The following is a 15,234-nucleotide window of genomic DNA, read 5'->3' on the forward strand; positions in this document are numbered from 1 at the left end:
TCATTCGTTTCGTTCTCGAGATTGTGAATAAATAACGGGCCAACCAGGATCTCAATGCAACCATAAATTATTGATACGGAAATTAAATCTGCGATTTCTACATTGATCATTTCAATAGCTACCTGTTTTAAGCGATATCGATACAATGAAGTAGATCATTGATGAAATGTAGATACATAATTAAAATTCGTGCAATTCATCCATTACGGCTGCCCATAGGCAAATAACTTACGAGACATTGAAAAAATTAATCTTTCGTGACATCGAGTGATTAATGTAACAGAGAGAAACATTCTTTGTACGATTCATAATTTATCGAGCGACAATTATCTCGATTTAATAATCTTTATTTAAATCGTTGAATATTGTAAGACTTCTTAAGATATCTCTTGTAAGAGTCAATGTATATTTTAATAATTAATAATCCAAAATTTTCTATTTGTTCAAATAAAAATAGATTTTTCAATAATCAGAATATAAATTTAAAACTCATTTAAAACAAAATTTACTCATAACGAAATTTGGAACATCCAACGTTTATTTGAGAGCAAATGCAAAACATCTAAACTTAAGTTATAAAGAAATTCGGAATGTCCAACATCTGTGTAACAAAATATTCGGACTTTATATTCAATCGATATTTCTCATAATGTTCTAATAACTTTAAGAGATCAATTAATGTAATTGATCGAACCAAACGTCGAAAGAAACAATCAGATAAGCGTCAAAGGCAAGAAAATAACTACGAGGACTGTTTTGTCACCCTATTGCATGTGTAATTGGGAAATCGCGAATATTTGCTTGTCCAGGTGTCACAATCATCGAAGACAATTTTCAATTGGCGAAATAACAATTGTAAAAACGATTTTGTAACTGCGTACGAGTAATATTAGAAAGCCGGCGTGTTCCCTTTTTTCTCATTCGATTGGGAGAAACCCTTTGATATTACACCACGGATCAATTTTTCAATTACTGCATTGCGGTCATCTCTTGAAAATATTTCGTTATCAATACGGCTCATAGATTACGAGAAAGAAAATTTGTCAAAGTTTGTTCGGTATCTTTGTCGCGTAAAATTATCTTTCGATTATCGAAATTAGTCAGAAAAAAGTATATTTTCAGCAAAAGATTTTCAAACGTTGATTAGGATTTTTTGTAGATGTAATAAAATTTTTAAGTGGGCGTTCTAAATTTGTAAATGTCACACTTTTATATGAAATTCTTTCTCAACAATCAAAATTAGTCACCGACTATGAAAAAGGGCATAAATTTTTTTTTATATTTTCAGAGGAGATAGTTAAAATTTTATTACAACGATAAACGAATGGAAGTAATTTAGAAAGGTAAGAGAGTAAACTCTAAAAATGATCAATTTTTATTTTAGTTTTGACGGAATATTTGCTTCGGGAATTTTTACGATACGAACAAAGTGAAATATTTTATCGCTATTTAATTAATCTAGAAACTCATTAAGATCATCTACTTAATTTATGTACATATTGTGTCCGACACATTTGTACTTAATTAGAAGTCATTAAGAACGCATTGTGTACCTAAAAAAAAAAAAAAAGCGAGATAGTCGCTTTAATCTTTTTCTCCCGAATTCAAAGATCGCTTTATCCCAAGATAACTAACTTTTAACGAATTAAATATGAAATGTAATTTATTACATCAGAAATAAAAGATATTTCATTTACATAAAAAATTTTTGTTTAATTCCTAAGAGAAAGACATAAAAAGTAGAAATGAAGTAACAAATTCCTAGAATTACTTTAATTAATTATTTATTATTAAACAAATTTTACAGTCGAAACTCTTAGAAGTTTTATATGTGGAACGTTAAAAAATTTTAAAAATTGTAAACCTTCTTTTATCTGTAATCGTAACTTTTTTGTCTGTGACAATGTTTTTAAAATGATCGGAGAAATTATTGGACCAATTGGATTCAGTTAATAACCAGTCCTCTTTCGATCGAGATAAGCTATCGTAATAGTCTCTTTTTAGAGGCACGCCCCCTGAACGAGGAACAAACTCGTCGACCGTGAATCTCGTAATTTTCGTGACTTTGAAGCGAGTGTTACTCGAAGGACACTGAACTCTTTCCGAGGTCCTCTGGAGCCGGAAGTCCATTACGTATTTATCTTAACCAACAAATATAACATTTTTTAACAACTTCATTACCGTATTTACTTACTTTCTAATTCGTTTAACTACGATTATATAATACTTTAAAGCATCGCCAAATTGTTAGCATCAGTGTATTACACGTGTAGTTACAATATTATTATACACTATTAGCTAAATTTATCTAACTAAATACAATTTATGATTAAGACACTTTTTGATTTATTCTACAATTTCTAAAGTTTTATATTTCTGAACAAATCGAAACACGATAGTGAGCTTCGTAGCTCCCATCGTAAGAACATGTCGTTGTTATAGTCTCTTGACAATAGCGATCGAATTTATTTCTACGTCTCGGAGCGTGCACGTACGTGGCCAATACTCTTCGTGGGCGCAGGAAAAGGCTCGAGTAGCGACCTTGACTGCATCGTATTCCTCGATATCCTGATGAAGGAACGGCGTGAAACAGAGGTTCCCAAACGAAGGGTGAGAAATACATAGAAAATGTATGTGCAATATTACTTAGCTTTCGACAAAACTGCGCGTCGATATTGACTGAATTTATGATCATTTTTGTCCGATATATCATCCGAGAATTTTAGTTTGGAAATTTTTATAGCATAAAATTGTGTATGATATGTTACTACATACAGGATGTTTCTAGGCCATAACTCTGTCCCAGAAGGAAAATTTTACGCTGTTTAACGCGATTCATGTACTCTTCCTTCGAAAGGGGCTTTGTAATCTTCTATAAACCGTTCGATGCGTTTTTCGAATTCTTCGCGAAAACGTATTAAGATAGGTAGTCTAGTTTAAAAGATATTTCAATTTTAGTTTCATCAAATTTAGAATATGAAAGGCAAAGAAAACGTAAACGCGAGCACATCGCCCTCCGCTTTTCCTTGTTTCTCATATTGAAATTGCCAATAATTTTAAGTGGTATCTGAATAAAGTTGTGTATTGTAAATAGCTAAGGAAGAAACAAATTTAATTAGAATTTGATAAGAATAATGGAGATACCCAGACACTAGTCCATTCCTTACGTATCTTATCTCATTTCCGCAGTATTTCGTTCTGTATCCCATTTCTAATACGCACAAATCAAAATTGACACTGCACATCCGCGCATTATACTGCGTAATGCATCCCATTACCAAATTAGACGATAGAGAAAACAATTAAAATACCCACAAAAATATTTTGCCCACGGAATATAATTTCTAGCCCACAACTTTCCTGCAAAGCCCACAAAATAGCGCCTGCCACAAAATGAAATTCGAAGAAAAACAAATTTCCCGTTGTGGACTTTGTGGGAAAATTCCGGGCAACAAATTTCATTTCGTGGGATTAATCGATATCTTATACGCAGTTTGTGGGCTCCATTTTACATTTAGTGGAAAAGGTAATCTGTCGACTTAAGGTATATTTTTTCAGTTTATATGGAACTTATGACGTTTGGGATATGAAAAGCGGGTTTGAGAAATTGATAGGATAATCTAACATGAAGTTATACGATTTGAAACATAGCAAAGGATCTGAGATATTAAGAAATCTTAGTCACAGGATGTGGGAAAAGGAATGTGGAATATGTGCTATAGAATAAAGTACGCTAGGTAGATGTGGGTTAGGGATACTGGATGTGGGATATAGGAGAGAAGATAGGAAATATAAAATTACCTTACCTTCTTAGGTATGGGAATTGGTGTATTGGTAGTGTGATTTATGATACAAGATGTAGGATGTGAGATACAGAACGTAAAAGATGGGATAGAGTAGGAAAAAGAGGGAAAGATACAACACGACTATGCGAAAGACACATTTATTTTAAATAAACGAATAAAGATTTATCATCTATTTAGAGCGTTATTTTCAAAAACTGATAAACTTCATACATGTACCCATTACTTAAGTACTGTTTAGTTGAGCTTTTTTCATTAACATTTTATCGATTGATTTTATAATTAATTATTTCTCATGTAAGTATAAATGAAAAATAACCAGTTCATCGACGTACAATTTTTAAGAGACGATATTTTATTTAAAATTCTATACGTAATATAGTAATCGTCATATGCCGATGAAATAACGACCTCAAACAATTACAACACCAAATATATAAGAAAATCTATTAGTAAAATATTCCTACCCCTTACGTATCATCATACTTCATCCTTTAGTGAAATACATCAAACAAATTTAATCAATGAATTATGTTGAAGTGATCACCACTTCTAGGTAAACTCTACATCTGGTCTTTTGGTTTTCTCAAGCACCGAAGCCATCGACAGCGTATAGACAAAAGACTGGGTCGAAGGCAAACCATAGACAGTAGATAGGCGACGTTGGCTTCAGGGTTTTCAGTCATAGGGTAACACTGCTAGCGCGCGGATCTGGATCAGCTCGTATTATATTCCGAACTTTGTATTTACACTTTAGTTTTAAAATATATATTTTCTATCTTACAATATATCCACGCGTTCCTTTGTATTCGCATACATCTTCACAAAAAGTTTACAAATCTGACCAAAACCCATTGAACATTAAAATAGGAAATTCTAGATCAAAGTGAAGGAAAGAACTAAAAAGTGAAAGATACTAAAACTCCATATAATAATCATTATATTGTTAAATATCGTTTTATTTAATCAGCTTACAATTATGTACAAAAAATGAGTGTTCCACGTAACCAACATCGCCACAAAAGACAATCCAGCCAGTCATGTCCTGTCCTTATATCAAAACCTTTTGAATAACTGGTGCAGAGTATGTGGACAGAACCACAGGAAGCTCCAAAGTTCCTTTCGATGCTTGTTCAGCAGCATGTTCGAGTTTCTCGTTGATATGAGCAGCAGCGTGTTCTGCTTTGGCCAAAGCGACTTCCGGTGTGTCGACAACGCGGCCATCGGGTCCTAGAGGAGCTGGAGGAACGATTTTGGCTGCAACAGCCACAGGTTGCAGGCTACTGGTGATCACAGGTCCTGTGTAGGCGATTAAATCAGCAGATTTGAATGCTTCGTTAGCCAAAGTGATTCTTTCGTTGATGTGGGCTGCTGCGTGTTCTGCTTTTGCCAGAGTCACTTCCGGAGTGTCTACGACTCGGCCATCTAGACCGATGGGTGCACCAGGTACTAGTTTGGTGATGGTAACAGGCGACGCTAGAGCTGCTACCTGTGGCGCCAGTAGAAGGCCTGGACGCGCGTATACCGCTGCCAACACGGCGGAGAGAACAATCTGGAATTGAAAAAGTTGGGCATTCTTACTGCTTAAAATAGTATTATATTGCAGTGTGAAATACGTGATTGTTTAGACTATGAGTGTTTTAGAATTTCTAGGGTCGCAAGGATTTTATTTGACTTTGAACTTGACAATATTATATGCATATATTAATATTTAAAAATTCCCGAGTTTAAACAACTTACGAATATATTCAAAAGTAGGCAATTTTACGATTGTCACAGTAAAAATAATAAATATTATATTTTTGGATTAGAGAATATACTAATTCTCGGTCGTTGCATTTTCCAAATCACCAGATGAAACTATGACTGAAAGATTAAAGTTCATTACAGTGAAAATAGCAAATATTACATTCATGAGATAGAAAACTTCTCAATTCCTGATTACTCTTAATTAAATTTACTGATTGCTAAAAATAATTAAAAGTAATTGCTAAAAATATATGTTTCAATTTTTTCACGCATATTTATTATTGTATACTATTGTATTTAGTATGGAATTTACACACTGATTAATTAAACCCAAGAATAGTGAGAGTCGAAGGTGAGTACACAGTTCGAAGACACGAGATTTACTCAACAAGAGACGAAAAGAGTGTCGAACATAAATTGAAAATTGATTGAAAAGATATAAAATACGTAGGAATACGAATTAATAGTAAAAACCACGGTATATATCGTGTACATATCATGTACGGTAGATTTCATAACAAACATATTAAATTTCGTATCATTTAACGATACTTTTATATGCGTACAAAAATTTGTCACTGCGAGAATAGGATGTAGAACCTGATAAAAGGACGTTTCATCGAAGGATAAGGATACGTATCGGTATTGTCGCAGGCACGCGTATCTTTAAAAAGTGCCTTCTCAAACACCTCGAGGTAGAAGAAACAAAGAGGAGCAGAAAATCTATACGAGTAATCAAGAAAAACCAAGGCTGAACGATCGCCGAGAAAACACTCACCAGGGTCTTCATCTCGTGAAACAAACGTGGCTCCTTGCGCGCTATCTGAGCTACAGTACTCGCCAAGGTGCCTTGGTCCGGTCTCATGGTGTCCACTTTGTCCCCTCGTCTTTATATAGCACCTGGGAGAAAAGGTTTCGCTCCATGGGGCACGTGTTCATCGATGGGAGAACGCGCGAATGGGAGACGCCCTGTCCAATAAAATCAACTACACCTGACATTGACATTCGTCCTGATCGACGTCCGATTGGAATTCGTCTTTCTCTATTCAATGACCCTCGAATCATTGATCGAACCACTTCCAACGTTTCTTTCTTCTTTCTCCTAATTTTTTTTTTACGTTTTTTTCTTCTTGTAATGGATTAGGTGAACTTCTTAAGGAGTTGTTACGAGATTTCCTACTTCGGTGGCCTTCGAGTTTCTTTGATAATATAAAACGAAATGCGTAGAGGAATTTTAATTAACTTTTTGTTGGTTCGAAAGGGAAATTTAGGTTTAAGGATCGTTGTTTGGTTTAATGGATTTGGAGTTTTTAAACTGTTGAGACAGATTGTTAAAACGGATAAGACACTGGACGTTTAATTATGGTTTTGTTTGTTACGTTTGAAAGGAAGATTGAATCGATGGATTTTTATTTAAATTAACGAGTTTGAGATATTTTAATTGTCTCTTTGTTTTTGTTTGAGATTTTTGGTTTATCGCGTAAATTGCATTTATTTGTTTATTAGGAAGATAGGGAGAGTTTACAACGCACAAGAATATCCAAAAATTATATGAAATATCCAAAGTAGAACTTGTTATAATATTTTGGAAATAAAACAAATTTCTGTTTGGTTTCTATCGTTTTACTTGTGTTCGTGAAAATATTAAATAATTATAATATCACCGTATTAAATACTAAATAATTTTGTAATACTTTTAATAAAATAAAATTTGATCATTTTCTACGGTTACCAATTTTACGAATTTTTGATTACTTTTTGCTGGTTGCATTTATCATTACCAGATATTGATGTGTCAGGTTAAAATGGAGTAGAATTTTTTTGTACGACAGGAGATTACTGGCGCTATGTGTAATAAGAAATAATATGTTGCAAGTGATTGTAAAAAAACTATGTTTCAGTGTCACGTTTCAGGTAGAAGCTCGTAGATCATTATGTAACGTATTCTGTATACAGGTTGAGAAATTTCGTCTTGAGTATATTCGACACAGTGTGTTTCTTTATTAATTAATAACTTATTGATTATTAATTATAATGATAAACCATTAATCGTTACTAATTATTAATTATAAAACACGTTCATTTTACTCCATTATTTCGAACGATTGAATATCGAGTAAATATTAATCATAAAATTAAAAAATTGTGTGTTATAAAAATTATAAGAAAGGTTTGAAATAATCTCTCAATTAAAGTACATATCGGTTCCTAAAGTTAATATTTATACGACGATAATATGGTAATATCATGCCAATGCTATAGATAGTATTACAGCTCCGTTTTATTATACGTTTCGATACCACATCGCTACATTATACCCTCATTATTGTAACAATATTAATTTACTACAAAATGCAGTGGTTAAGTTTCATAAATTATTTTACCTTCAAAATTATGTAAAAGGAACAAACAATCTCGAGAACAGCAGAATCTCGACAACGCTAAAAAATAAGGAAAAGTAAAAAATAATTCACTAATCAAGCACCCAAACCTTTCACCATAGCTCATTCCAATTACGGAAACAAAGAAATAATATTTTCAATATAACCCCCTGCCTCCGAACTCACCTTAAAATCGCCGCGTAGCAAGAGTCCGCTACACGGATAAAAAAATCCTGCTACGTGATGCAACCTGGCGACAGCTTATCGCCGATACACCGATAGTCGAGGGACGGTTACGCGATCGTCGGCCTTCGCCAACATCGCCCTTGGTGTCCATGGCGAGGCTAGGCGCGGAGAAATGACAACGGGATCGGGTGTCTTCCCGTGCTAGTGAGAGAGCCACGAAAATGGAGAGCCCATCATTTTTTCTCGGCTACGACGGCGGAGCAGTCCGTCCGCAGAGCCTGTTACTCGTTTTACAAACACGCTTACCTTGCGCCGGAGGGGAACGGAAACAGTCTGCGCCCAGTGGTCCAGATCCATCGTCTCGAAAAATCCACCCTATTCGTTACGTGATCTATAATGCCAACTATACGACTATACCGATCTAACTGCTATAAAAGCCGATCTAGGACGACGCGTCTCACAGTCTCGAGCGCGTCCAACGATCTCCTAACGGTCCAGTCGAAACGATCGATCAGCCAACTCGACTTGTCGCCGATCCCTTCTTGAAACTAGCCGGCGTTCGGAAGCCTCTGAACCTCTGAAACACCATAAAGCGACGATCGTCATGGGACCAGTCTCCGGTTTGCTATTGGCAGGCCTGGTTTCTGCGGCCCTGGCCAAGCCGGGACTCCTGTCCGCGCCCCTGATCGCCACTTTAACCCCTGCAGCTCCTGTCGGACCGGATGGCCGGGTCCTAGACACGCCAGAAGTTGCTGTTGCCAAGGCGGAACACGCGGCTGCTCACCTCAACGAGAGATTGAAGCTTGCTGACGAGGCTGCCAGGTCAGGAGCAGGCCTGCAACAGGTTCAGGTTAAACAATCTTCGCTGTTGATCGCTGCACCGAACGTTTTGGTACCTGGCGCTCCACTCGGACCTGATGGCAGGGTGGTGGACACCCCAGAAGTCGCTGTCGCCAAGGCTGCGCACGCTGCCGCTCAGGTTAACGAGAGAATCAATTTGGCAAACGAGGCGGTCAGATCTGTCGCTGCGGATCTTAACAGGTGAATTTGGGGCGAGGGTTGACAGATGATTCTTTTCCAGTTTTGACGGGCGATTTTCTTCGGGATTGAAGATTAGAGAGGTTTTGAATTTTTGGGAATTTTAAAAGATGATTTTTGTAGGAATTGGAAGTTGGAGAAATGTTTAGGGTTATTTGACTAAGGAAGGTTTTTAATAGGAGTTTAAAGATTTGTTTTCGGTGTTTTAGAAATTACTTTGGAGTTTAACTAGTTTGGAGTAAACTACAGATCCCATCTTAAAACAACTATCTCAAACGAAAAGTCCTTCTTTCAGACCACTGGTTCCTCTGGTAGCCAGCAGTATAGTGGCCCCAGTGGTGCAAGCAGCAACAGTAGGTCCCGACGGAAGGGTGCAAGACACTCTAGAGGTAGCAGCAGCGAAAGCGGCCCACGCAGCAGCTCAGATCAACGAGAGGATTAATCTGGCGAACGAGGCGGTGAGATCATCGGGGACGATAGTCGCTACTGCCCCAGCAACAGTGACCGTACCATTAGTAGCCAGCAACGCAGTGGTGGTCCCTGGTGCACCCATTGGCCCGGACGGAAGGGTGCAGGACACGCCGGAAGTGACTGTGGCGAAAGTTGCCCACGCAACCGCTCATCTTAACGAGAAATTGAACCTGGCCACAGAGGCAGCCAAGTCTGCCGATGTTCTCGCTGTTGCTGGCCCTGCCCTCGCCTATGGACGGCTCGTCTATTAAAAATCTGATCGTCGTTTAACACGTTCACCGTGTCCACGCGTAGATCTGGTAAAAACAATCACGAGGAATCGCGAATTTCTGAAAAAAAAAACATCATAATTAGACTGCGGATTTTTATGCAAATTCGTATTTCTGAGAATATAATTTAAAAAATGGAATATTTTTGCGATGAACTTAAAGAAGCGCTATACATAAAAAAATATTATTTGAAAAAAATATATAACACGTTACAACGTGCGTTCACCAATTCCAATTTTACGAAGTTCTACACTTTCTAATTTGCCGTAAATGCATAAAAATCCACGATCTATTCATAATAATTCATACAGAGCATATCGCGTAAACGTAAAGTTTAGCAGACACACGTAGCTTTCCCTATGGAAATTATGTGTTTAGGGTATAATGTATCACACGTACTTAGCAGTGAACGTGTTAAATCAAAATAAAATGGAGGACCACTCGTGAATAATTAGCGGATAAGTATCATAGTTGACGGTAAAGAGGGAAACATTGCGCACGGGTCGAACGATTTACAATTACCCATGTTCTCTGAGACATATTTTTCTTGTTTCGTTAATTCTAGATTCGTTATAATTAGTTGGCTTTACGTTTTATTGTTCGGTTATGTCATTTTTTCATGTATGCGTTTTGGGCTATGGAAATTGACGTTCTGGTCATTTGTTGCTTTTTCGTTTAATGTGCTCTTTTGATGTTGATTGATTTTCGAGGATGGAGAGATTGTTAAAACTGCCATAGGGGGATGAAAGACGATTGTAGACTGGATTAATAAAGTGAATTTCGAAGAAGTTCAAATTCTTGTTTTAATCGAATCCAAATTCTTTCTTTAATTTTAATTTACGTTCCACAGTTCTCACTTTAAATTCGTCAATTTTGATACGAGAGTACAGAAAACATAGAAACTATACGGATATTCGTTATACGATACGTAGAGATTTAAACGCAGTAATTGATGATAATGGTACAAACAATAAAAATTTGGCTCTTACGTTTCAACTGACATTAAATTCGCCATCTGTTCGACAAAAGAAAAAAAAGAAAAAAAAAGAAGAATAAAAAATTTCGGCATCCAGTTTCATTCTGTCACGATAGACGAGGGGAATCGATACATATTAATGTCGCGGCGATTTTGAAGTAGAATGCGTTCGTCACGTCAGGATCGATTGCAACGAATTTGGGTCGAGGATAGTATGCAAATAGCTAGACTGAACGATTATAGAGGAAGAGACGAGTATACAGGTGTAATGGAGCCAACGACTTTCCACAAGGCGATAGCGCTTATGGCAAACAAATAAAATTTGTATAAAACAGTTTTGTAAAAAGTTTTATAGTGGTATATTGAAAATGTTCAAGTTCTATTTCTGTTTCGACAATATTTGGCTTTCCGGTTTTTTCGAAAGTATAATTTTTGTAACGGCGATGAAATTATACATTTATATTGGTATCTGTGATTATAGTTTTAATATGGTAATTGTATAGCGAATTTATTAAATAAAAAATTGCGATATATGTGTATATATATATATATACACATAAATTATTTAGGAAATAGAAAAAATTGTAATTTTGTGGAATTGGCAAAATCCCGATTAATCAAACAAACGTGATCCAACGTTTATGGAACAGGTGTCCAATTACAGCATGGAAAATGGCACTCATTACCGTAAAACACGATTTCGATATGCATATAAAATAAATTGTTCGCGAACCAGTTAACAAGAGCCTACACAGCTAAAGAACGTATCAGGTTTACTAATGAGATGCAATTACCGGGATTTTGCGATACTTCCACGCGCAAAATTACTATTCTTTGCCAACAACACTATTATGCACTTTATGATTTCATTAATTTTTTTCTTCGTACATTAACGCCGGAGACTATTAACCGGATGTTTCCTTTTACGTATACATGAAATGAAATTTCTGATAGACTGTCTCTTGAAACTTGATAAAAATTCTCTTTCCCATCGTTTAGTCTAGTTGTTGCAAACGGAATTTATGAAAACATTTCTATTCTATTCCTTTTATCGATGTAATTCCTTTATTATTACACATATCCCACTTTTGCCAATTTGGAATCACAGATATTATTTCACTATTAATAGTACGAGTAAAGTTTATATTAAATAAAGAATACATCACACGTTCATCGCGTAAAAACAAATATACGAACGTTATTTCAGAGACAAAATATTATTGAGAAAACGTCATAGAATTTTCAAGTTGCGAATTGCGCTCTACACGATCCACACCCGTTATAGCGCACAATACCGTACCGTAGTTCGTATATTTTATATCTTTCCCGTACCGTATTCTATTCACTTTTACGTCTTCAAATTTCCCATAAATGCGCGAAGAACCTACCCGCGACAGTGCCAGTAAAAATGGAAAATGTTTCGCATAACACGCATAACATATTCGCGAAAGTCATGTACAGGCGTTATCTACTTTCCTAAGCCTGTGTAACGCCATAAAAATTCCTTATCCACGTATTATTTTGTAAAACGGCGTGAATGGAAGATTCTTGGCAGATCTGTGCGGCGAGACGACCGTGAAGATCGTACATATTAGGGCATAGCTGAGTGTTCAGGTTTCTAACCGAAGAAAAAATACTTGGTGAAAATGTTCAAGAGCCGGATTCCAGGCGGTAAAGTCCTTGAGGACAGGCGTGACCAGTTTCATGCACCTCCGATCCTCGCGTTTCCGCGACCCGAGCTGGTAACACCCTCGAGGCTCGCGTGTTTTCTATATAAAGTGGCGGATGCGTGAGCGAAATTTAAAAGAACTCGAATCGAATCGCCATGAACAGCGTATACGTAAGGAAGAACGTGTGATTGCGTGGGTGAATGGAATGGTGGTTGCTTTGCTCGTTTTACGGCCAAGTGGGCTGGTTTCACGGGGTTGCAGCAGTGTTTCTCAAGCTTTGGTTTGCTCCGAGATGTTATTTCGATCGCGGTTTCGGATTAGTGTCTCCTTACGTAATATGTTTATCAATTACATCGATTTCACGTTATTCGGTGATTTTTCAGTTGGGTAACTCGCGTGCTACATCTTTTGCAGTGGATTCTTGTATTTAATAATCGGGTTTAATAATCGGATCGAGTAATAAATTCGTTCTTTCACCAGTGTCTACTAACTCAAACAATGTTATAATAATCGTTCAAAGGTCGTAAATATACGCTTATTCGATTGTTTCTGTATTAAATATATAAATTAACGAAGAAACGGGATGGAAATCTATAGAGAAATTTATAAGGCGCTCTTTGATTGAATAGAATTTTATTTGAAATTAATTCGATTTGCTTTTTCAAGAAAATGTGAGTGAACGTATTGCTCGACCTGATAAGGAAGTTTAAATGTGACCAATAAAATTTTGTTCGTGGTCTGGTAATAGTGCAATTGTTGTAATACGATGATACGAAATAAGAATTAATTGCTTGTTGTGAAATTATGAAAATCGTTGAATAATCTATGTTCAGGTTCTTCTTTTCTCTTGTTCTCTCGTTTCTTTCGGCTTGGCCAAGCCGACTGCACCTATCCTGGGGTATCAGGACAGTTACGGCCAGTACAGTTTCGGCTATAGTGCTCCAGGCTCTGCAAGGTCGGAAATCAGAACGTTGAATGGCGAAACACGAGGTGTTTACAGTTACGTCGATGACGCAGGATTTATTCAAACAACCCAGTATACCGCTGACAGTAAAAATGGCTTCCGGGTGGCGGCTACCAATCTGCCCCAGGCGCCACTTCCGGTAAGAATTAGGGATATAGTAGGAACATATAACAGTACGTAATAACATGAACATGTTACAATTCTGTGTATGGAATAATTTTTTGACGTATTACCGATACTTGGTACTATTAATTAATGTACTTATTAACTAACGTAACTTGTTAGAAATATTTGTTACTATTAAAGATATTCAGTGTGTTATTATTACTTGATATTATTATCAATTTTTAATGCAATGTAATATTATTAATATTTTATACTATTAGCTGCTTGATACTACTTGCATTTAAGGATATTTAACTATCAGATATTACCAGTATCTGAATATTAGTCATTAATTAGTTGGTATTACTAACATTTGATACGTTTTCGATAATTCTCATTCGATTTTATTAATTACGATTCTCTCAGGCACAAAATACGCAAGGCGTGATCTTGGCTCGAACCGAAGCTCCTCAAATATCTGAAATAGCGCAGAAAGAATATAAAATAGGGGAGAAGAATGTATTTTTGCAAGGATTGCAACAATTAGAGAGGAAAACTATCGAGTCGAATGAGAAAGAGCAGTCGCAACCGAACATAGTACGATTAACTTTTATTAATACTAACAACAATTTTTAATACTAACAACAAAAGTAACTAATTTATGTCACATACGTATTTTTAATGAGTCAGATGGAATCTGAGGGGCAATCGTCGCAGAATAAAAATGCCGAGATTTCAGTCAAATCAGCGACCAGTCCAATTGCGTCTAAAATAATCAAACAGACCGCGGTACCTGTTTTCCAAATTTCCCAAGGAAATCTCTTGATTAATCCATACTCTATACGAGCACCGATAAACGTCGAAGGTAAATATCTTACACACTTTTTGCAAAATTAAATTTTCTGTAATTACACATAGCAGTAATAATGAAATTCTTAATAACAGGCCATAAACAAGTTCTTATACAAATAACTTAATCCATTTTTTATAACTCAATCGATAAATTGTGATTCTCGTTAAGATTGCACGTTTATAGGCACCAGAAACGAAAAGTAAGAGCGAACCAATTACTTTTTTTCCCGATTAAAGAGTCTCGAAATCAGATTGAGGCGTAAGAATATACCGAGCAGATATTTCGTTCCTCGCGAAGGTCATTCTGTTTCCGGTGCCAATGATCTTTCAAGATCACTCTGTCATCGGCCTTTAATTACACCTCCACATTTTTCTCAATCCACAATTTTCCTTTTGTCGTCAAAGAAGACGCATATCGAAGTAAATTCCAATTAAAAGCAATTTCTTAGTATATTTACATAATAAAGATTTCCGCGTTTGAAAAGAACTTAGAAATTAAGTGATCGAAGATTTTTCCATTTGTCACAGGTTCTTCCGCGAGTGCGAAGATCAATGAACAGTCTGTTCAAAATAGCGAACAGATTAACACGAAAGAATTGCCTGCATCAACGAAGGAACAAGCAGAGTCAGAAAAACAAGATAAATCAACTGATCTACCCAAAGACGTAATCGCGCCTCTTAACGTTCTACCTCCGAGTTCGAATTATCAACCTACTCTTATCGAATATTCTGCTGTTCCCACTCTTCATTATGTCGTTTACAGCACATAA

The 15,234-nt window shown here is 36.3% G+C and overlaps 3 protein-coding genes across 3 annotated transcripts; 2 read left to right on the forward strand and 1 right to left on the reverse strand.

Annotated features, from left to right (window-relative positions):
* Window positions 1–4,673: 4,673 nt before the first annotated feature.
* On the reverse strand, window positions 4,674–6,491 carry LOC139994630 (uncharacterized). The gene is made up of 2 exons (XM_072017473.1): window positions 6,331–6,491; window positions 4,674–5,355 (listed from the first exon to the last, which is right to left on the reverse strand). Exons 1-2 carry the CDS (start codon window positions 6,415–6,417, stop codon window positions 4,855–4,857), a joined length of 588 nt encoding a protein of 195 aa, XP_071873574.1. The 5' UTR covers window positions 6,418–6,491; the 3' UTR covers window positions 4,674–4,854.
* Window positions 6,492–8,717: 2,226 nt separating this feature from the next.
* LOC139994629 (uncharacterized) lies at window positions 8,718–10,046 on the forward strand. Its single transcript, XM_072017472.1, has 2 exons — window positions 8,718–9,160; window positions 9,453–10,046. Exons 1-2 carry the CDS (start codon window positions 8,724–8,726, stop codon window positions 9,877–9,879), a joined length of 864 nt encoding a protein of 287 aa, XP_071873573.1. The 5' UTR covers window positions 8,718–8,723; the 3' UTR covers window positions 9,880–10,046.
* A 2,549-nt stretch (window positions 10,047–12,595) lies between these two features.
* Window positions 12,596–15,234, forward strand: LOC139995023 (uncharacterized). The gene is made up of 5 exons (XM_072018122.1): window positions 12,596–12,713; window positions 13,377–13,646; window positions 14,039–14,209; window positions 14,303–14,477; window positions 14,993–15,234. Exons 1-5 carry the CDS (start codon window positions 12,699–12,701, stop codon window positions 15,232–15,234), a joined length of 873 nt encoding a protein of 290 aa, XP_071874223.1. The 5' UTR covers window positions 12,596–12,698.

Source organism: Bombus fervidus, chromosome 15 (assembly GCF_041682495.2).
Source record: "Bombus fervidus isolate BK054 chromosome 15, iyBomFerv1, whole genome shotgun sequence".
Lineage (NCBI taxonomy): Eukaryota > Metazoa > Arthropoda > Insecta > Hymenoptera > Apidae > Bombus > Bombus fervidus.

Excerpts from the sequence above, each read along its gene's own strand:
- LOC139995023 (XM_072018122.1), top strand. Across the intron at positions 14,210-14,302 it reads AGCAGTCGCAACCGAACATA|ATGGAATCTGAGGGGCAATC; the intron begins GTACGATTAACT and ends TTAATGAGTCAG. Across the intron at positions 14,478-14,992 it reads AGCACCGATAAACGTCGAAG|GTTCTTCCGCGAGTGCGAAG; the intron begins GTAAATATCTTA and ends CATTTGTCACAG.
- LOC139994630 (XM_072017473.1), bottom strand. The coding sequence starts at position 6,417 with ATGAGACCGGACCAAGGCACCTTGGCGAGTACTGTAGCTCAGATAGCG. Across the intron at positions 5,356-6,330 it reads TTCACGAGATGAAGACCCTG|ATTGTTCTCTCCGCCGTGTT; the intron begins GTGAGTGTTTTC and ends TTTCAATTCCAG.
- LOC139994629 (XM_072017472.1), top strand. The coding sequence starts at position 8,724 with ATGGGACCAGTCTCCGGTTTGCTATTGGCAGGCCTGGTTTCTGCGGCC. Across the intron at positions 9,161-9,452 it reads GTCGCTGCGGATCTTAACAG|ACCACTGGTTCCTCTGGTAG; the intron begins GTGAATTTGGGG and ends TCCTTCTTTCAG.